Source organism: Oncorhynchus nerka, linkage group LG9b (assembly GCF_034236695.1).
Source record: "Oncorhynchus nerka isolate Pitt River linkage group LG9b, Oner_Uvic_2.0, whole genome shotgun sequence".
In the NCBI taxonomy this organism is placed as follows: Eukaryota; Metazoa; Chordata; class Actinopteri; order Salmoniformes; family Salmonidae; genus Oncorhynchus; species Oncorhynchus nerka.
Genome location: NC_088424.1, coordinates 43,793,256 through 43,816,641, shown reverse-complemented (window position 1 = coordinate 43,816,641; position 23,386 = coordinate 43,793,256). Strand labels below are relative to the sequence as shown.

At 45.1% G+C, this 23,386-nt stretch overlaps 1 protein-coding gene and 1 long non-coding RNA gene across 2 annotated transcripts in view; one reads left to right on the top strand and one right to left on the bottom strand.

The window, feature by feature from the left end:
- Positions 1-23,386, bottom strand: part of LOC115122745 (epidermal growth factor receptor substrate 15-like 1) — a 99,775-nt gene that overhangs the window by 13,989 nt on the left and 62,400 nt on the right. Inside the window, exons 17-21 of the mRNA XM_065013758.1 lie at positions 22,784-22,907; positions 20,893-21,026; positions 20,338-20,410; positions 11,362-11,447; positions 11,045-11,105 (exon numbers count right to left, since the gene is read on the bottom strand). Of these exons, the coding sequence (XP_064869830.1) occupies positions 11,045-11,105; positions 11,362-11,447; positions 20,338-20,410; positions 20,893-21,026; positions 22,784-22,907 (478 nt within the window). The remainder of the gene's footprint in view (positions 1-11,044; positions 11,106-11,361; positions 11,448-20,337; positions 20,411-20,892; positions 21,027-22,783; positions 22,908-23,386) is intronic.
- Positions 13,443-23,358, top strand: LOC135565752 (uncharacterized). The gene is made up of 2 exons (XR_010461834.1): positions 13,443-15,119; positions 22,184-23,358. It is a non-coding gene; the product is annotated as an uncharacterized LOC135565752 (long non-coding RNA).

Genomic DNA, 23,386 nt, shown 5'->3' with positions numbered 1-23,386 from the left:
ACAATCGAGAGCATCCTGTCGGGCTGTATCACCGCCTGGTACGGCAACTGCTCCGCCCACAACCGTAAGGCTCTCCAGAGGGTAGTGAGGTCTGCACAACGCATCACCGGGGGCAAACTACCTGCCCTCCAGGACACCTACACCACACGATGTCACAGGAAGGCCATAAAGATCATCAAGGACAACAACCACCCGAGCCACTGCCTGTTCACCCCGCTATCGTCCAGAAGGCGAGGTCAGTACAGGTGCATCAAAGCTGGGACCGAGAGACTGAAAAACAGCTTCTATCTCAAGGCCATCAGACTGTTAAACAGCCACCACTAACATTGAGTGGCTGCTGCCAACACACTGACTCAACTCCAGCCACTTTAATAATGGGAATTGATGTAAAATATATCACTAGCCACTTTAAACAATGCTACTTAATATAATGTTTACATACCCTACATTATTTATCTCATATGTATACCTATATACTGTACTCTATATAATCTACTGCATCTTTATGTAATACATGTATCACTAGCCACTTTCAACTATGCCACTTTGTTTACATACCCTACATTACTCATCTCATATGTATATACTGTACTCGATACCATCTACTGCATCTTGCCTATGCCGCTCTGTACCATCATATATCTTTATGTACATATTCTTTATTCTTTATCCCTTTACACTTTACGCTGTGTATAAGGTAGTAGTTTTGGAATTGTTAGTTAGATTACTCATTGGTTATTACTGCATTGTCGGAACTAGAAGCACAAGCATTTCGCTACACTCGCATTAACATCTGCTAACCATGTGTATGAGACAAATAAAATTGATTTGATTTTTGATTTTTACTCCACCCCCCTCCTCTCAGAGATAAGAGGCTGAATAGTTGACTCACAACCACTGGTCTGTCGTCCTCACTTGCTTCAAGATGGCCACCGTTGTTCCTGTACCCAGGACAAGCTAAGGTAACTGAACTGTCTATCTGCCCAGTAGCACACGAATACTCACTTCTGTCATCAAGTGCTTTGAAAGGCTTGTCAAGGATCACATCAGCTCCACCGTACCAGACACCCTAGACCCACAACAATTTTGTATACCGCCATAAAAGATCCACAGGCGATGCAATCGCCGTTGCACTGCACAACGCCCTATCCCACCTGGACAACAGGACTACCTACGTGAGAATGCTGTTCATCGACTATAGCTCAGCTTTTAACTCCATAGTGCACTCCAAGCTCGTCACTGAACTCCTCTCTGTGCAACAGGGTCATGGACTTCCTGACAGGCCGACCCCAAGCAGTGAAGGTAGGCAACACCTCCGCCACGCTGATCCTCAACACTGGGGCCCCACAGGGGTGCATGCTCAGCCCCCTCCTGTACTTCCTGTTCACCCATGGCGTGGTCACGCATGACTCCAACTCAATCATCAAGTTTGCAGACAATACAACAGCAGTAGGCCTGATTACCAACAATGACGAGACGGCCTACAGGGAGGAGGTGAGGGCCCTGGTGGAGTGGAACCAGGAAAATAACCTCTCCCTCCACATCAACAATATTAAGGAACTGATCGTGGAATTCAGGAGACAGAAGAGGGGGGCACAACCCCATCCTCATCGAAGGGGCACCAGTGGATAGGGTCAAAAGTTTCAAGTTCCTCGGCGTACACATAAGCGAGGACCTGACATTAAACAGCGCCTCAGAAATATGGCCCCTAAGACCCTCACAAACTTCTACAGATGCACCGCCGAGAGCATTCTGTCGGGTATGCATCACCGCCCGGTACGCCAACTGCACTGCCCTCAACCACAAGGCACACCAGAGGCTGATGCGGTCAGACCAACACATCATCAGGGGAACACTGCCTGCCCTCCAGGACATCTGAGAGACAGAGCGAGAGGCGAGAGAGAGAGACACAGAGGGAGAGAGACACAGAGAGAGAGGCGAGAGAGACAGAGTAAGAGGCGAGAGAGACAGAGAGAGAGAGGCGAGAGAGACAGAGCAAGAGGCGAGAGAGACAGAGCAAGAGGCGAGAGAGACAGAGCAAGAGAGACTTAGAGAGAGGCGAGAGAGACCGAGAGAGAGAGGCGAGAGAGACAGAGCAAGAGGCGAGAGAGACAGAGAGAGAGAGAGGCGAGAGAGACAGAGAGAGAGAGAGGCGAGAGAGACAGAGAGAGAGAGGCGAGAGAGACAGAGAGAGAGAGAGGCGAGAGAGACAGAGAGAGAGAGGCGAGAGAGACAGAGCAAGAGGCGAGAGAGACAGAGAGAGAGAGAGGCGAGAGAGACAGAGAGAGAGAGAGGCGAGAGAGACAGAGAGAGAGAGGCGAGAGAGACAGAGAGAGAGAGAGGCGAGAGAGACAGAGAGAGAGAGGCGAGAGAGACAGAGAGAGAGAGAGGCGAGAGAGACAGAGAGAGAGGCGAGAGAGACAGAGAGAGAGGCGAGAGAGACAGAGAGAGAGGCGAGAGAGACAGAGAGAGAGGCGAGAGAGACAGAGAGAGAGGCGAGAGAGACAGAGAGAGAGAGGCGAGAGAGACAGAGCAAGAGGCGAGAGAGACAGAGCGAGAGGCGAGAGAGACAGAGCAAGAGAGACAGAGAGAGAGGCGAGAGAGAGGCGAGAGAGACCGAGAGAGAGGCGAGAGAGAGGCGAGAGAGAGGCGAGAGAGAGGCGAGAGAGACCGAGAGAGAGGCGAGAGAGAGGCGAGAGAGAGAGGGAGAGGCAAGAGAGAGAGGGAGAGGCAAGAGACAGAGAGCAGGCGAGAGAGACAGAGCGAGAGAGACAGAGAGAGGCGAGAGAGACGAGAGAGAGGGAGAGGCAAGAGAAACAGAGAGCAGCGAGAGAGACAGAGCGAGAGGCGAAAGAGAGAGAGGTGAGAGAGAGGCGAAAGAGAGAGAGGTGAGAGCGAGGTGAAACGAGAAGTGAGAGAGAGATAATGTAGCGAGGGTGAATAGTTGACACCACCACCACATCTGAACTGTGGCTGCTGCTATGAGAGTCACACAGGAAGAGAAACACAGGGCACACACACCGTGGGAGATGTGGGCAGAACAAACACACACACACACACGGAGATGTGGGCAGTAGAGGTTGACACAGGTCTTGCAGGAATCTGGCAGAAATGGGAGTCAAGTTCTAGAGTCAAGTTATGGACAGGATCAACAGTCTACAGGAACGGGCAGTACAGGCCAACAGTCTACAGGAACAGGCAGTACAGGCCAACAGTCTACAGGAACAGGCAGTACAGGCCAACAGTCTACAGGAACAGGCAGTACAGGCCAACAGTCTACAGGAACAGGCAGTACAGGCCAACAGTCTACAGGAACAGGCAGTACAGGCCAACAGTCTACAGGAACAGGCAGTACAGGCCAACAGTCTACAGGAACAGGCCAACAGTCTACAGGAACGGGCAGTACAGGCCAACAGTCTACAGGAGCAGGCAGTACAGGCCAACAGTCTACAGGAACAGGCAGTACAGGCCAACAGTCTACAGGAACGGGCAGTACAGGCCAACAGTCTACAGGAACAGGCAGTACAGGCCAACAATCTACAGGAACGGGCAGTACAGGCCAACAGTCTACAGGAACGGGCAGTACAGGATCAACAGTCTACAGGAACAGGCAGTACAGGACAGGATCAACAGTCTACAGGAACGGGCAGTATAGGCCAACAGTCTACAGGAACGGGCAGTACAGGACCGACAGTCTACAGGACAGGATCAACAGTCTACAGGAACAGGCAGTACAGGACAGGATCAACAGTCTACAGGAACGGGCAGTACAGGATCAACAGTCTACAGGAACGGGCAGTACAGGCCAACAGTCTACAGGACAGGATCAACAGTCTACAGGACAGGATCAACAGTCTACAGTACAGGATCAACAGTCTACAGGAACAGGCAGTACAGGACAGGATCAACAGTCTACAGGAACAGGCAGTACAGGACCCACAGTCTACAGGACAGGATCAACAGTCTACAGGAACAGGCAGTACAGGATCAACAGTCTACAGGAACAGGCAGTACAGGACAGGATCAACAGTCTACAGGAACAGGCAGTACAGGATCAACAGTCTACAGGAACAGGCAGTACAGGATCAACAGTCTACAGGAACAGGCAGTACAGGATCAACAGTCTACAGGACAGGACCAACAGTCTACAGGACAGGATCAACAGTCTACAGGACAGGATCAACAGTCTACAGGACAGGATCAACAGTCTACAGGACAGGATCAACAGTCTACAGGAATAGTTGTAAAGTGAGTTTTTTGGGGCGGAAATACGTCATGTGTGGAGCATTTCATAAAAACAACTGTGACCTAATACAGTTGAAATAAATAAGTAATAAATGGTGACTTCCCACTCCCTCTTCCGTCAGCTCACTCGCACCTCGCTCCAGTTGTTGCCAGTCATTAGGCTACCTCAGAGTCAGATGCCAACCTACGTCAGTGTACAAGGACGGAACCGAGTACACAGCCTGTAAAGAAACATTATAGTCTAACCAATCAGAGAGCGGGACAAGTGGCCTGAAGCGGCACAGCTCCTTCACTCCTAGCAATCTTACCGCACAATTGTTTGTTTATTTAACTAAACCTGTGCTAACTTTTTTCCTTTCATCTTTATTTAACCAGGTAGGCCAGTTGAGAACAAATTCTAATTTATAACTGTGACCTTGCCAAGATAAAGCAAAGCAGTGCGACAATGACGTAGGTAGATTGGACGGGCTATTTACAGATGGACTACAGTGCCTTGCGAAAGTATTCGGCCCCCTTGAACTTTGCGACCTTTTGCCACATTTCAGGCTTCAAACATAAAGATATAAAATTGTATTTTTTTGTGAAGAATCAACAACAAGTGGGACACAATCATGAAGTGGAACGACATTTATTGGATATTTCAAACTTTTTGCAGGCTCAATTTTTCAGTTTTTGATTTGTTAAAAAAGTTTGAAATATCCAATAAATGTCGTTCCACTTCATGATTGTGTCCCACTTGTTGTTGATTCTTCACAAAAAAATACAATTTTATATATTTATGTTTGAAGCCTGAAATGTGGCAAAAGGTCGCAAAGTTCAAGGGGGCCGAATACTTTCGCAAGGCACTGTATGTCATAAGGTGAACGCACCAATTTGTAAATCGCTCTGGATAAGAGCGTCTGCTAAATGACTTAAATGTAAATGTAAATGTACAGCTGCAGCAATCGGTAAGCTGCTCTGACAGCTGACGTTTAAAGTTAGTGAGGGAGATATAAGTCTCCAACTTCAGCGATTTTTGCAATTTGTGCCAGTCATTAGCAGCAGAGAACTGGAAGGAAAGGCGGCCAAATTAGGTGTTGTCTTTGGGGATGACCAGTGAGATATACCTGCTGGAGCGCGTGCTCTGGGTGGGTGTTGCTATGGTGACCAGTGAGCTGAGATAAGGCGGAGCTTTACCTATCAAAGACTTATAGATGACCTGGAAGATGAAATTAAAAAAGGTTGACAGACAATGCAGTAGTGCCGCTCAGTGTTTTTTAAATACGTTGTAAATGTTCCTAAGTGCTCAGCTGTAGACTACAGTTTAATGTGCTCAGTGCTCAGCCGTAGGCTACAGTTTAATGTGCTCAGTGCTTCAGCTGTAGGCTACAGTTTAATGTGCTCAGCCGTAGGCTACAGTTTAATGTGCTCAGTGCTTCAGCTGTAGACTACAGTATAATGTGCTCAGTGCTCAGCCGTAGGCTACAGTTTAATGTGCTCAGTGCTCAGCCGTAGGCTACAGTTGAATGTGCTCAGTGCTCAGCCGTAGGCTACAGTTTAATGTGCTCAGTGCTCAGCCGTAGTCTACCGTTTAATGTGCTCAGTGCTCAGCCGTAGGCTACAGTTGAATGTGCTCAGTGCTCAGCCGTAGGCTACAGTTGAATGTGCTCAGTGCTCAGCCGTAGGCTACAGTTGAATGTGCTCAGTACTCAGCCGTAGTCTACAGTTTAATGTGCTCTGTGCTCAGCCGTAGGCTACAGTTTAATGTGCTCAGCCGTAGGCTACAGTTGAATTTGCTCAGTGCTCAGCCGTAGGCTACAGTTGAATGTGCTCAGTGCTCAGCCGTAGGCTACAGTTGAATGTGCTCAGTGCTCAGCCGTAGGCTACAGTTGAATGTGCTCAGTGCTCAGCCGTAGGCTACAGTTTAATGTGCTCAGTGCTCAGCCGTAGGCTACAGTTTAATGTGCTCAGTGCTCAGCCGTAGGCTACAGTTGAATGTGCTCAGTGCTCAGCCGTAGGCTACAGTTTAATGTGCTCTGTGCTCAGCCGTAGGCTACAGTTTAATGCCAGTGCTCAGCCGTAGGCTACAGTTTAATGCCAGTGCTCAGCCGTAGGCTACAGTTTAATGCCAGTGCTGTGCTGAGCAGACCATCCTGCTGTGGTCTCTGTCCTCATCCTTAATGATCTACATCCAGGTTATTTAGAATACTCTCATCCAGAGATACACGGCCCACATTCAGTACATTTGAACTAAAATAGGTAAGACAACCACATACCACAGTCGTATATTGCATTACTGAAATGATTTTCAATACGTCCAAAACAAAGACAATAGCCTACATATTTGTGTGTGCAAAAATGAGGACGGGATGGGAGTGATTTTTCTCAGGAAGGGACAGGAAAGTTCCGGGGTTATAGAAAGGACTGAATTTTCACTCCCGCGTCAACCTCTAGTAGGCAGACCACACACTGAGGTAGATCTGGGCAGACCACTCACTGAGGTAGATGTGGGCAGACCACTCACTGAGGTAGATCTGGGCAGACCACACACTGAGGTAGATCTGGGCAGACCACACACTGAGGTAGATCTGGGCAGACCACACACTGAGGTAGATCTGGGCAGACCACACACTGAGGTAGATCTGGGCAGACCACACACTGAGGTAGATCTGGGCAGACCACACACTGAGGTAGATCTGGGCAGACCACACACTGAGGTAGACGTGGGCAGACCACACACTGAGGTAGATCTGGGCAGACCACACACTGAGGTAGACCTGGGCAGACCACACACTGAGGTAGACGTGGGCAGACCACACACTGAGGTAGACGTGGGCAGACCACACACTGAGGTAGACGTGGGCAGACCACACACTGAGGTAGATGTGAGCAGACCACACACTGAGGTAGATGTGGGCAGACCACACACTGAGGTAGATGTGGGCAGACCACACACTGAGGTAGATGTGGGCAGACCACACACCTTCAGATTTTTCAACTTGCTGACTTGGACCTGCTGGTTATTTCCCATCTTAATCTGGACACTGGGTTTGGATGGTAAACTATACAATCAGTATCAGTAATCAGTCAGTGCTCAAGCCAAAACAGACCTTATCTGTTCCAACAGCTTTCCTGTTTACCAGCTCCTTCGAAAGGAGAAGAAACTGAGGGCTCCGCACCCTCACAAGATGACCACACTGAGCAGGAGAGAAAAAGGGAAGTACTAACATGACACACACACACCCTCACAAGTTTAATAAGACAGTGTTAGCGAACAAATGAGTCGTTCTGAAAAAATTGATGCTACAAACTATTACTTATCTCAACTTCTAATCCTTCTAACTAACTACTCCTACTAACTAACTAACTCCTCACTGACTAACTAACTCCCCCTCCTCCTAACTAACTCCCCCTCCTCCTAACTAACTCCCCCTCCTCCTAACTAACTCCCCCTCCTCCTAACTAACTCCCCCTCCTTCTAACTAACTCCCCCTCCTCCTAACTAACTAACTAATTCCTCCTTCTAACTAACTCCTAACTAACTCCTCCTCCGTCTAACTAACTCCTCCTCCGTCTAACTAACTCCTCCTCCGTCTAACTAACTCCTCCTCCGTCTAACTAACTCTTCCTCCTAACTAACTAACTCATCCTAACAAGCTCATCCTAACAAGCTCATCCTAACAAACTCCTAACTAACTAACTCCTAACTAACTAACTCCTAACTAACTAATTCCCCCTCCTAACTAACTCCTCCTTCTAACTCCTCCTCCTTACTAACTCATCCTAACTAACTAACTAACTAACTCCTCCTCCTTCTAACTAACTCCTGGCACTGTGTAGGGAATATGTGGCACTGTGTAGAGAATAGGTGACACTGTGTAGGGAATAGGTGGCACTGTGTAGGGAATAGGTGGCACTGTGTAAGGAATAGGTGGCACTGTGTAGAGAATAGGTGGCACTGTGTAAGGAATAGGTGGCACTGTGTAAGGAATAGGTGGCACTGTGTAGAGAATAGGTGGCACTGTGTAGAGAATAGGTGGCACTGTGTAAGGAATAGGTGGCACTGTGTAGAGAATAGGTGGCACTGTGTAAGGAATAGGTGGCACTGTGTAAGGAATAGGTGGCACTGTGTAAGGAATAGGTGGCACTGTGTAGAGAATAGGTGGCACTGTGTAAGGAATAGGTGGCACTGTGTAAGGAATAGGTGGCACTGTGTAAGGAATAGGTGGCACTGTGTAGAGAATAGGTGGCACTGTGTAGAGAATAGGTGGCACTGTGTAGAGAATAGGTGGCACTGTGTAAGGAATAGGTGGCACTGTGTAGAGAATAGGTGGCACTGTGTAAGGAATAGGTGGCACTGTGTAAGGAATAGGTGGCACTGTGTAAGGAATAGGTGGCACTGTGTAAGGAATAGGTGGCACTGTAAGGAATAGGTGGCACTGTGTAAGGAATAGGTGGCACTGTGTAAGGAATAGGTGGCACTGTGTAGAGAATAGGTGGCACTGTGTAAGGAATAGGTGGCACTGTGTAAGGAATAGGTGGCACTGTGTAAGGAATAGGTGGCACTGTGTAAGGAATAGGTGGCACTGTGTAGAGAATAGGTGGCACTGTGTAGAGAATAGGTGGCACTGTGTAAGGAATAGGTGGCACTGTGTAGGGAATAGGTGGCACTGTGTAGGGAATAGGTGGCACTGTGTAAGGAATAGGTGGCACTGTGTAAGGAATAGGTGGCACTGTGTAAGGAATAGGTGGCACTGTGTAAGGAATAGGTGGCACTGTGTAGGGAATAGGTGGCACTGTGTAGGGAATAGGTGGCACTGTGTAAGGAATAGGTAGCACTGTGTAAGGAATAGGTGGCACTGTGTAAGGAATAGGTGGCACTGTGTAAGGAATAGGTGGCACTGTGTAAGGAATAGGTGGCACTGTGTAAGGAATAGGTGGCACTGTGTAGGGAATAGGTGGCACTGTGTAGGGAATAGGTGGCACTGTGTAAGGAATAGGTGGCACTGTGTAAGGAATAGGTGGCACTGTGTAAGGAATAGGTGGCACTGTGTAGGGAATAGGTGGCACTGTGTAGGGAATAGGTGGCACTGTGTAGGGAATAGGTGGCACTGTGTAGGGAATAGGTGGCACTGTGTAGGGAATAGGTGGCACTGTGTAGGGAATAGGTGGCACTGTGTAGGGAATAGGTGGCACTGTGTAGGGAATAGGTGGCACTGTGTAGGGAATAGGTGGCACTGTGTAGGGAATAGGTGGCACTGTGTAGGGAATAGGTGGCACTGTGTAGGGAATAGGTGGCACTGTGTAGGGAATAGGTGGCACTGTGTAGGGAATAGGTGGCACTGTGTAGGGAATAGGTGGCACTGTGTAGGGAATAGGTGGCACTGTGTAGGGAATAGGTGGCACTCTGTAGGGAATAGGTGGCACTGTGTAGGGAATAGGTGGCACTGTGTAGGGAATAGGTGGCACTGTGTAGGGAATAGGTGGCACTGTGTAGGGAATAGGTGGCACTGTGTAGGGAATAGGTGGCACTGTGTAGGGAATAGGTGGCACTGTGTAGGGAATAGGTGGCACTGTGTAGGGAATAGGTGGCACTGTGTAGGGAATAGGTGGCACTGTGTAGGGAATAGGTGGCACTGTGTAGGGAATAGGTGGCACTGTGTAGGGAATAGGTGGCACTGTGTAGGGAATAGGTGGCACTGTGTAGGGAATAGGTGGCACTGTGTAGGGAATAGGTGGCACTGTGTAGAGAATAGGTGGCACTGTGTAAGGAATAGGTGGCACTGTGTAGGGAATAGGTGGCATTGTGTAAGGAATAGGTGGCACTGTGTAGGAATAGGTGGCACTGTGTAGGGAATAGGTGGCACTGTGTAGGGAATAGGTGGCACCGTGTAGGGAATAGGTGGCACCGTGTAGGGAATAGGTGGCACTGTGTAAGGAATAGGTGGCACTGTGTAGGGAATAGGTGGCACTGTGTAAGGAATAGGTGGCACTGTGTAGGGAATAGGTGGCACTGTGTAGGGAATAGGTGGCACTGTGTAGGGAATAGGTGGCACTGTGTAGGGAATAGGTGGCACTGTGTAGGGAATAGGTGGCACTGTGTAGGAATAGGTGGCACTGTGTAGGGAATAGGTGGCACTGTGTAGGGAATAGGTGGCACTGTGTAGGGAATAGGTGGCACTGTGTAGGGAATAGGTGGCACTGTGTAGGGAATAGGTGGCACTCTGTAGGGAATAGGTGGCACTGTGTAGAGAATAGGTGGTATTGTGTAAGGAATAGGTGGCACTGTGTAGGGAATAGGTGGCATTGTGTAAGGAATAGGTGGCACTGTGTAGGGAATAGGTGGCACTGTGTAGGGAATAGGTGGCACTGTGTAGGGAATAGGTGGCACCGTGTAGGGAATAGGTGGCACTGTGTAGGGAATAGGTGGCACTGTGTAAGGAATAGGTGGCACTGTGTAGGGAATAGGTGGCACTGTGTAGGGAATAGGTGGCACTGTGTAGGGAATAGGTGGCATTGAAGACAGCCACAATAAACAAGAGACTGACTACAGAACTTAGTTTTTTAAAGAAAATGAATTCGATAAACCGATTTAATAATAGAAGCGTCTATTTTAGTCTTGTGGTATTACCCCAGAAAGGTGTTTAAACCTTCGCTTCTAGAGTTTCTCTTCTGTTCTTTTGATTTCACTTAAGAGTATCACTTGTATCTTTTTTGCTAACTAAAGGAAGAAGTGTGTATTATAAGTACCATCACATTGACTTCCTTCTCACACACACACACACACACACACACACACACACACACACACACAACCTACCATAAGGAGGCGCAGGCCTGTTAGGTGTGTTCTTAGGTGGTAGCACAGGGTTGATTGGTTTCTGCTCACAACGCCAGAATAAAGACAACAAAAAAAAAACATTTTTTACAACAGAGGTACTATATTTTTCACAAGCTTTTAGTTAAGAGCCTACATCTCGTTGCCTTGACAGTCAGACAGTGGGTTTTACTGCCTCCCTGTATCCAGGTGGAGAATAATATCATATCGATGTCAGTCATTGTATTTATTTGGGAATATATTGCTATAAAGCAGTACTTATATATGATTTACGTCCACAATGCTCCCCGGTAACCTACCTTTTTAGACATTTGACTGAAGTCTGCGAATCCACTCTTTCCTCCAAAAGCGTTGCCGCCGAAAGGGTCCACTGTTCCGAAGCCATCTACAAACAGAACAACAACACAACAACCATAAAAACACTTCATATGGAAACACCCAGGGAACAGACGAGCTACTGAAGCTGCCTGGGAAACCACACAGAGAGAATCCAGAGAAACGGGGCAGTCTTTACTAGGACTTTCCAAACCTAAATAGTAGAAGACTGACGTTCGCATCTGACCAACTAATTACAGAACTAAGCAGCGTTACTGTGAGCAGCACTGTGGTGGGTTACTGTGAGCAGCACTGTGGTGGGTTACTGTGAGCAGCACTGTGGTGGGTTACTGTGAGCAGCACTGAGCTGGGTTACTGTGAGCAGCACTGTGGTGGGTTACCGTGAGCAGCACTGTGCTGGGTTACTGTGAGCAGCACTGTGGTGGGTTACTGTGAGCAGCACTGACCTGGGTTACTGTGAGCAGCACTGTGGTGGGTTACTGTGAGCAGCACTGTGGTGGGTTACTGTGAGCAGCACTGAGCTGGGTTACCGTGAGCAGCACTGAGCTGGGTTACCCCCACCATCTCAAATTGTTCTGAAATCGTTTCTGTAGTTAGTACAACACCAGTCTCAAAGTCAACAGTGAAGAGGCGACACAGAAAAAGCCATATCTCAGACTGGCCAATAAAAATAAAAGATTAAGATGGGCAAAAGAACACAGACACTGGACAGAGGAACTCTGCCTAGAATGCCAGCATCCCGGAGTCGCCTCTTCACTGTTGACATTAAGACTGGTGTTGTGTGGGTACTATTTCATGAAGCTGCCAGTTGAGGACTTGTGAGGCGTCCGTTTCTGAAACTAAACACTCTAATGTACTTGTCCTCATACTCAGTTGTGCACTGGGGCCTCCCACTGCTCTTTCTATTCTGGTTAGAGCCAGTTTGCGCTGTTCTGTGAAGCGAGTAGTACACAGCGTTGTACGAGATCTTCAGTTTTTTTCAATTTCTCACATGGAATAGCCTTCATTTCTCAGAACAAGAATAGACTGATGAGTTTCAGAAGAAAGTACTTTGTTTCTGGACATTTTCAGCCTGAAATCAAACCCACAAATGCTGATGCTCCAGATACTCAACTAGTCTAAAGAAGGCCAGTTCTATTGCTTCTTTAATCAAAACAACAGTTTTCAGCTGTGCTAACATAATTGCAAAAGGGTTTTCTAATGATCAACTAGCCTTTTAAAATTATAAACTTGAATTAGCTAACACGACGTGCCATTGGAACACAGGAGTGATGGTTGCTGATACTGGGCCTCTGTACGCCTATGTTGATATTCCATTTTTTTTTTTTTAAATCTGCTGTTTCCAGCTACAATAGTCATTTACAACATCTGGATGTCTGGATGAACTGCATTCCCAAATTCAACTGCCTGCTACTCATCCCCAGAAGATAAGATATGCATATTATTAGTATAACAGAACTTATGTAGCAGGCGAAACCCCGAGGACAAACCATTCAGATTTTTTTTTTTTGGTCACTCTCTTTGCAATGGATTTTCATTGGGGAACCAGATGTCTAAGGGACCTTCTTGCAGTTCCTATCGCTTCCACTGGATGTCAACAGTCTTTAGAAATTGGTTGAGGTTATTTTTTATTACATTTACATTACATTTAAGTCATTTAGCAGACGCTCTTATCCAGAGCGACTTACAAATTGGTGCGTTCACCTTAAGATATCCAGTGGAACAGCCACTTTACAATAGTGCATCTAAATCTTTTAAGGGGGGGGGGGGGTGAGAAGGATTACTTTATCCTATCCTAGGTATTCCTTAAAGAGGTGGGGTTTCAGGTGTCTCCGGAAGGTGGTGATTGACTCCGCTGTCCTGGCGTCGTGAGGGAGTTTGTTCCACCATTGGGGGGCCAGAGCAGCGAACAGTTTTGACTGGGCTGCGCGGGAACTGTACTTCCTCAGTGGTAGGGAGGCGAGCAGGCCAGAGGTGGATGAACGCAGTGCCCTTGTTTGGGTGTAGGGCCTGATCAGAGCCTGGAGGTACTGAGGTGCCGTTCCCCTCACAGCTCCGTAGGCAAGCACCATGGTCTTGTAGCGGATGCGAGCTTCAACTGGAAGCCAGTGGAGAGAGCGGAGGAGCGGGGTGACGTTTTATTTTACCTTTATTTAACTAGGCAAGTCAGTTAAGAACAAATTCTTATTTTCAATGACGGCCTAGGAACAGCCTGTTCAGGGGCAGAACGACAGATTTGTACCTTGACAGCTCGGGGATTTGAACTTGCAACCTTTCGGTTATTAGTCCAACGCTCTAACCACGAGGCTACCCGGCTACCCTACCCTGCCCTTATTCCGTTGTGTAATGAAGAAGTACGGCCATCTTGAACGAGGATCACTTGAAGTGTACTGTTTGTTAGAGGCGCGTGACCAGAAAGCTACAGTTTGTTTTCCTCCTGTATTGAACACAGATCATCCCGTCTTCAATTTTAGTGATTATTTATGTTAAAAAATACCTAAAGTTGTATTACAAAAGTAGTTTGAAATGTAACTTGAGAGATATTTTGTAGTCACGTTGCGCAAGTTGGAACCGGTGTTTTTCTGGATCAAATGCGAAATTTTGGATATATATCGGCGGAATTAATCGAACAAAAAAAACATTTGTGATGTTTATGGGACATATTGGAGTGCCAACAGAAGAAGCTCATCAAAGGTAAAGGATGAATTGTATTCATGTTTTGCGTTTTGTGTCGCGCCTGCAGGGTTGAAATGTCTTCTCTCTTTGATTACGGAGGTGCTGTCCTCAGATAATAGCATCATTTGCTTTCGCCGAAAAGCCTTTTTGTAATCTGACATGTTGGCTGGATTCACAACACGTGTAGCTTTAATTTGCTATCTTGCATGTGTGATTTAATGAAAGTTAGATTTTTATAGTAATTAATTTGAATTTGGCGCTCTGCATTCTCCCTGGCTTTTGGCCCAGAGAGGTTAACAATGTCTACACTGTATTTCTGATCAAATTGATGTTATTTTAAAACGGACAAAAAAAAAATGCAAAAACAAGGACATTTCTAAGTGGCCCCAAACTTTTGAACAGTAGTGTTTATATATATACACACAATTAAAAAAAAAAAAAAAAATATATATATATATATATATATATATATATATATACACACACAAAAAAATATATATATATGAGGGATTGGAAGTGATGCAGACAATTTCATTGATGGAAGCTACAATCTATCTGCAATATTAAAGCTACCACCTAAAATATGTTTAAATAATATACTCCAAGCAAGCTGTCATGTGCCTTTTACTGAGGAGTGGTCATCTCCCTGACCAAGACCGAGGCCCTTTTCCTCTGATTGCTCAGTTTGGCCGGGCGGCAAGCTCTAAGATTGATGAAAGCCAATGTGTTCTTGGGGACCTTCAATGCAGCAGAAATTTGTTGGTACCCTTCCCCAGATCTGTGCCTCGACAGAATCCTGTCTCGGAGCTCTACGGAAAATTCCTTCGACCTCATGGCTTGGTTTTTGCTCTGACATGCACTGTCAATTGTGGGACCTTATATAGACAGGTGTGTGCCTTTCCAAATCATGTCTAATCAATTGAATTTACCATAGGAGGACTCCAATCAAGTTGTAGGAACATCAAGGACGATCAATGGAAACAGGATGCACCTGAGATCAATTTCGGTTCTCATAGCAAAGGATCTGAACACTTATGTAAATAAGGTATTTCTGTTTTAATTTTTTAAATAAATTTGCACAAATTTATAAAATTCTGTTTTTGCTTTGTCATCATGGGGCATTGTGTGTAGATTAATCTATTTTAGAATAAGGCTGTAAAAAAGTCAAGGGGTCTGAATGCCTTCCGAATGCACTGTAATTTGATCTCTGAGAAATTAAGTCAATTAACTGCACCCAAATTGGCCATTTTAAATTTACAGGATTCAGATAATATTCGAACAATATAGTACCCAACATCCGAGATGGACCAAACGTTGTCCTACCAATGAGGAAGACATGAGGAATCCCATTTTTTTTGTCAAAAGCCACCCACGGACCATCCACATTCTATGCAAATCCCAACCCAACAACCAGTATACAGTATCAGTTCTCTATGAAGTAGTATGAAGCTGTGGCTTGGAGTATTGCTTCTCTATACTATGTAATGTATTCCATGTGAACCTGGTGACAACCCTAATAAAATAATAAATTGAATAACAGTCTTAAGTTTTTCAATAAAATTCTCAGGAAAAACCTCTATGTATTAAGATGAGTGACATTTACAATTAAACCCAACCCAACCCAATACCATAACAATTGAAAAACACTAAACAGTGTGTGTTTGAGACTTTTACCATTGAAGACCACTACAGTAGCTAATCCAGACCTTTCTGGAAGGGAATAAACCACACACAAAGGCGGTCGTTTCCTGGACACTGATTAAGCGTAAAATAAGGTCAAACTGAATTGCTTCATGAAGGAGTGGTTTGAATTGTGAGGATGACCACACAATTTATTTTCATCATGAGCCAAATCTATTCGTTTTCTACCCAAAATTGCTTAGGAAAAGTTGTGATCTATTTAATAAACACAAGAGACCAGCAAAATTGATAAGAGTGTGCCGGTATATCAGGAACAGCGGCATCTAGCGGACAAAACCTGGTACTTTTGTGGTAAATAATGCAAGCAACATAAATTACTAATTTTTCTGAACAGTGGGAAAAAAAACACATATTATGAAGAAGCAATACTCCAAGCATCAGCTTCATACTACTTGTCAAACATAGAGAACTGATACTGTATACTGGTTGATGGGGTGGGATTGGCGTGGGGTGTGGGGGGTTCGGTGGGTGGTTTTTGACCATCTCTTGGAGATTTCTAATGTCTGATTCATTGGTAGGAAGAAGTTTGGTCCACATCAGATTTTGGGTTCTATATTTATTGAATATTATCCGAATCCTATAAATTTTAATAGCCAATTTAGGTGCAATAAATTAGCTTAATGTCAGAAATAAAATTACAACAAAATAATGTTTTAGGAATGCCAATCTTACCCGATTCTGACTACAGAAACCATTTCTGAATATTCTGAGATGGTGGGTGTCATGGCGTCTGAAATGGCATGAAACGACTCTGTTGTGACTTGAGAATGTGTGTGACGATAAAGGGGCAGTATGACGTGTGTTACACAGTGTTTTCCTTCTCGTGGCATAGCTCTCAGTTTCCCCCACAGTGTGTCCCTTATTCCTGTGGAGGGGTGTCGTTTCACTGGTGCGTAGGAGTGTCAGCCCTAACTTAAAACAACTTCCTCCCCTCTCAGTGACTGAGGCATAAAGGCTCGCAGTTCAATAGCGGAGGATGAATGGAATGAACAGGGGAGGAGGAGAGGAGGAGAGGGGGAGGAGGGGGGAGGAGGAGAAGAGGAGAGGAGGGGAGGAGGGGAGGAGGGGAGAGGGGGAGTAGGAGAGGGGGAGGAGGAGAGGAGGCGAGGAAGAGGAGAGGGCGAGGAGGAGGAGAGGGGGTGGAGGAGAGGAGGAGAGGGGGGATGGGGGGGGGAGGAGGAGAGGGGGATGGGGGGAGGAGGAGAGGAGGGGGGGATGGGGGGGAGGAGGAGAGGAGAGGAAGGAGGAGGAGAGGAGGAGAGGGGGGGGGGGGAGGAGGAGAGGGGGAGAGGGGGTGGGGGATTGAAGAGCTGAACTGGTTAAAGCAGGGGTGTGAGTGTTCTGGTGTTCGTTTTCAGACAAAAACACACACAGACACACAGTTTCTGTTATGTTTGGCCTCCACTGCAACTCCTGTTTTTCCAAGGTTATTTTTAGTTGGCCAGCAGTTAAATGCGTAGGTAGCCTACTAAATATAGACCTCCGCCACAGGAAAATATGAAGTTACAGTGAGTTTTAAGTTGTATTCCACAAACTAATGCCCAGAAATAAAGTCTAAATGTGCAGGAACACGTCACCTGGGCAGCAGTGAATGAGGGCTTTTATTCAGAAGTCTATCACAACTGTCCTTTTCTCAGTGATACACAGATAGATGTATCTCAGTGATACACAGATAGATGTATCTCAGTGATATACAGATAGATGTATCTCAGTGATATACAGATAGATGTATCTCAGTGATATACAGATAGATGTATCTCAGTGATATACAGATAGATGTATCTCAGTGATATACAGATAGATGTATCTCAGTGATATACAGATAGATGTATCTCAGTGATATACAGATAGATGTATCTCAGTGATATACAGATAGATGTATCTCAGTGATACACAGATAGATGTATCTCAGTGATATACAGATAGATGTATCTCAGTGATATACAGATAGATGTATCTCAGTGATACACAGATAGATGTATCTCAGTGATATACAGATAGATGTATCTCAGTGATATACAGATAGATGTATCTCAGTGATATACAGATAGATGTATCTCAGTGATACACAGATAGATGTATCTCAGTGATACACAGATAGATGTATCTCAGTGATACACAGATAGATGTATCTCAGCGATACACAGATAGATGTATCTCAGCGATACACAGATAGATGTATCTCAGCGATACACAGATAGATGTATCTCAGCGATATACAGATAGATGTATCTCAGCGATATACAGATAGATGTATCTCAGCGATATACAGATAGATGTATCTCAGCGATATACAGATAGATGTATCTCAGCGATATACAGATAGATGTATCTCAGCGATATACAGATAGATGTATCTCAGCGATATACAGATAGATGTATCTCAGCGATATACAGATAGATGTATCTCAGCGATATACAGATAGATGTATCTCAGTGATATACAGATAGATGTATCTCAGTGATATACAGATAGATGTATCTCAGTGATATACAGATAGATGTATCTCAGCGATACACAGATAGATGTATCTCAGCGATACACAGATAGATGTATCTCAGCGATATACAGATAGATGTATCTCAGCGATATACAGATAGATGTATCTCAGCGATATACAGATAGATGTATCTCAGCGATATACAGATAGATGTATCTCAGCGATATACAGATAGATGTATCTCAGCGATATACAGATAGATGTATCTCAGCGATATACAGATAGATGTATCTCAGCGATATACAGATAGATGTATCTCAGCGATATACAGATAGATGTATCTCAGTGATATACAGATAGATGTATCTCAGTGATATACAGATAGATGTATCTCAGTGATATACAGATAGATGTATCTCAGTGATACACAGATAGATGTATCTCAGTGATACACAGATAGATGTATCTCAGTGATATACAGATAGATGTATCTCAGTGATATACAGATAGATGTATCTCAGCGATATACAGATAGATGTATCTCAGCGATATACAGATAGATGTATCTCAACGATATACAGATAGATGTATCTCAGTGATATACAGATAGATGTATCTCAGTGATACACAGATAGATGTATCTCAGTGATACACAGATATATGTATCTCAGTGATACACAGATAGATGTATCTCAGTGATACACAGATAGATGTATCTCAGTGATATACAGATAGATGTATCTCAGTGATATACAGATAGATGTATCTCAACGATATACAGATAGATGTATCTCAACGATATACAGATAGATGTATCTCAACGATATACAGATAGATGTATCTCAGTGATATACAGATAGATGTATCTCAACGATATACAGATAGGAGTTTGATTATCCTTTTCTGCTTCTAAATCTTGTGAAATTCAGAGTACTTAATGACCTGGTTGTACATGTTCCCTGACATAGCAGAAAACAAATATTTTGATAGCCGCTGCTTTTTGAAAGACACAGAACATTATCTTCATAACTGATAGGATGCTGAGAAGTCAGAAAACGTTTTCTCTCGTCTTTAATGTTGTTGTTTTTTACTCTAAATGAAACTTGCAGCTGAAGTATCTGGAGTGCAACTACACTGACTAAAAACAGTCATTCAAATGTAGATACAAGAGTGGGAGTGTAACTACACTGACTACAAACAGTCATTCAAATGTAGATACAAGAGTGGGAGTGCAACTACACTGACTAAAAACAGTCATTCAAATGTAGATACAAGAGTGGGAGTGCAACTACACTGACTAAAAACAGTCATTCAAATGTAGATACAAGAGTGGGAGTGCAACTACACTGACTAAAAACAGTCATTCAAATGTAGATACAAGAGTGGGAGTGCAACTACACTGACTAAAAACAGTCATTCAAATGTAGATACAAGAGTGGGAGTGCAACTACACTGACTAAAAACAGTCATTCGAATGTAGATACAAGAGTGGGAGTGCAACTACACTGACTAAAAACAGTCATTCAAATGTAGATACAAGAGTGGGAGTGCAACTACACTGACTAAAAACAGTCATTCAAATGTAGATACAAGAGTGGGAGTGCAGCTACACTGACTAAAAACAGTCATTCGAATGTAGATACAAGAGTGGGAGTGCAACTACACTGACTAAAAACAGTCATTCGAATGTAGATACAAGAGTGGGAGTGCAACTACACTGACTAAAAACAGTCATTCAAATGTAGATACAAGAGTGGGAGTGCAACTACACTGACTAAAAACAGTCATTCAAATGTAGATACAAGAGTGGGAGTGCAACTACACTGACTAAAAACAGTCATTCAAATGTAGATACAAAAGTGAGTGAGTGAGTGAGTGAGTGTGTGAGTGAGTGAGTGAGTGAGTGAGTGAGTGAGTGAGTGAGTGAGAGTGTGAGAGTGAGTGTGAGTGAGTGAGTGAGTAAGAGTGTGAGAGTGTGAGTGAGTGAGTGAGTGAGTGAGTGAGTGAGTGAGTGAGTGAGTGAGTGAGTGAGTGAGTGAGTGAGTGAGTGTGAGTGAGTGAGAGTGTGAGTGAGAGTGTGAGTGTGTGTAAAAGAGGTTGTGTATTGCAGAGGTGAGGTACCTGTAGGCTTGGGGCTGGGCCGGGGGCTGTGGGAGGTTAAGAGATTCCTGCTACCCGACAGACTGCCACCAGGCTGAGACAGAGACAGGAAGAGAATCACCACTAAGATCAACTCCAGCCAGATACTTTCATTCAACTAAATACAGGATGTAATTTCAATACCAATATATTCAATAAATATGAACAAAATGACACACAATATAATGTAAGCAATAAGGCCAATATACCACAGCTAAGGGCTGATCTTAGTCACGACGCAACGCGGAGTGCAGGATACAGGCCTTAGCCGTGGTATAGTGTTCATATACCACAAACCCCCGAGGTGCCGTATTGCTATTATAAACTGATTACCAACATAATTAGAACAGTAAAAATACCCGTGGTATACGTTTTGTCATACCCGTGGTATTTGGTCTGATATACCACGTTTGTCAGCCAATCAGCATTCAGGGCTCGACCCACCAAGCTTATAATTCAATATAAATGTATTCAAATATGACATACTGTAAATAAATTACCATAGAAAATAATATATTAAATAATAACATGTATTACCTTGATGGGGGGAGTAGGTTTTCTACTGAAGGGATCTGCCGAGGCAAACACATCGGTCGTTTTCTTGAAGAAGTCTGAGGAAGCACCCTTGAATGGATCACTCTCTTTGAAGGGATCATCGGCTTCAAATGGATCTGAGAGGATTGAGACAAAATGTGACGAAGATCCTTGTGGATGGAAACATTTGTCATTAACGGTGTTAATATGGAGCATATAACACATGGAGGCCTTTCTGTTCTGTTCAGGTATACTTCATGAGCCAAGCACATGGAGGCCTTTCTGTTCTGTTCAGGTGTACTTCATTAGCCAAGCACGTGGAGGCCTTTCTGTTCTGTTCAGGTGTACTTCATGAGCCAAGCACGTGGAGGCATTTCTGTTCTGTTCAGGTGTACTTCATTAGCCAAGCACGTGGAGGCCTTTCTGTTCTGTTCAGGTATACTTCATGAGCCAAGCACATGGAGGCCTTTCTGTTCTGTTCAGGTATACTTCATGATACCTACACGTACCTACACGTACGCTACGGTCACAAGACGCAGGCCTCCTAATTGTCCCTAGAATCTCTAAGCAAACAGCTGGAGGCAGGGCTTTCTCCTATAGAGCTCAATTTTTATGGAACGGTCTGCCTACCCATGTCAGAGACGCATACTCGGTCTCAACCTTTAAGTCTTTACTGAAGACTCATCTCTTCAGTGGGTCATATGATTGAGTGTAGTCTGGCCCAGGAGTGGGAAGGTGAACGGAAAGGCTCTGGAGCAACGAACCGCCCTTGCTGTCTCTGCCTGGCCGGTTCCCCTCTTTCCACTGGGATTCTCTGCCTCTAACCCTATTACAGGGGCAGAGTCACTGGCTTACTGGGGCTCTCTCATACCGTCCCTGGGAGGGGTGCGTCACCTGAGTGGGTTGAGTCACTGATGTGGTCAACCTGTCTGGGCTGGCGCCCCCCTTGGGTTGTGCCGTGGCGGAGATCTTTGTGGGCTATACTCAGCCTTGTCTCAGGATGGTAAGTTGGTGATTGAAGAAATCCTTCTAGTGGTGTGGGGGCTGTGCTTTGGCAAAGTGGGTGGGGTTATATCCTTCCTGTTTGGCCCTGTCCGGGGCTGTCCTCGGATGGGGCCACAGTGTCTCCTGACCCCTCCTGTCTCAGCCTCCAGTATTTATGCTGCAGTAGTTTATGTGTCGGGGGGCTAGGGTCAGTTTGTTATATCTGGAGTACTTCTCCTGTCCTATTCGGTGTCCTGTGTGAATTTAAGTGTGCTCTCTCTAATTCTCTCTTTCTTCCTCTCTCTCGGAGGACCTGGGACCATGCCTCAGGACTACCTGACATGATGACTCCTTGCTGTCCCCAGTCCACCTGGCCGTGCTGCTGCTCCAGTTTCAACTGTTCTGCCTTATTATTATTGGACCATGCTGGTCATTTATGAACATTTGAACATCTTGGCCATGTTCTGTTATAATCTCCACCCGGCACAGCCAGAAGAGGACTGGCCACCCCACATAGCCTGGTTCCTCTCTAGGTTTCTTCCTAGGTTTTGGCCTTTCTAGGGAGTTTTTCCTAGCCACCGTGCTTCTACACCTGCATTGCTTGCTGTTTGGGAGTTTTAGGCTGGGTTTCTGTACAGCACTTTGAGATATCAGCTGATGTACGAAGGGCTATATAAATACATTTGATTTGATTTGATGAGCCAAGCACATGGAGGCCTTTCTGTTCTGTTCAGGTGTACTTCATTAGCCAAGCACATGTGCTTATGACCACACACTTTTCTCTAAAGGAATAGAACCTCATAGCCTCTGGAACATACAGTCCTGGGCCATGGAATTACAATCATTCCAGAATTGTTCCAACAATATTTTGCATAAACATTCATTTGGTATAATATATTTATATAGTTACCTTTGAAGGGGTCTGATTTGAAGGGGTCCTCTGTCTGGAAGGGGTCTGCTGCTGGAAGGGGTTCTGGTGTTGATTTGTTGCTGCTGAACATGGCTATCCTCGATTTGAAAGAGTCCTCCTGATTCTGGGGGACAAAATATTCAGATTGCTCAACCTCAAAATCTTCTCCACTTCCATTCAAATCAACTGGATTGCCCAACGTTGGGACAACAACGCTTTACCAAGCGGAACTGAACGTAGACGCTTCTTCTTGTAATCTCTAACATAATGAACATTGAATAGAAAGGTATCAAGTCTGTCAGGTGTGAGCCACAGGAAGTGAGGTCACACTAAACACAGTGAGAGCTCCACATGAATAGCTGGGTATATAATATGCACTGAACGTAGAAAACATTAAGAACACCTTCCCAATATTGAGTTGCTTAAAAATCCTTCTTTAACCCGTCTCCTCCCCTGATTGAAGTGGAATTAACAAGTGACATCAAAACAGGATTGTAGTCCATGTCATGGAAAAAGCAAGTTAGATTATTAATGTTTTGTACTCTGAGTGTATATTAAAGTATAGGCAAGCTCTTTCCAGTCTTTGGTCGTCTTTATTAAGCC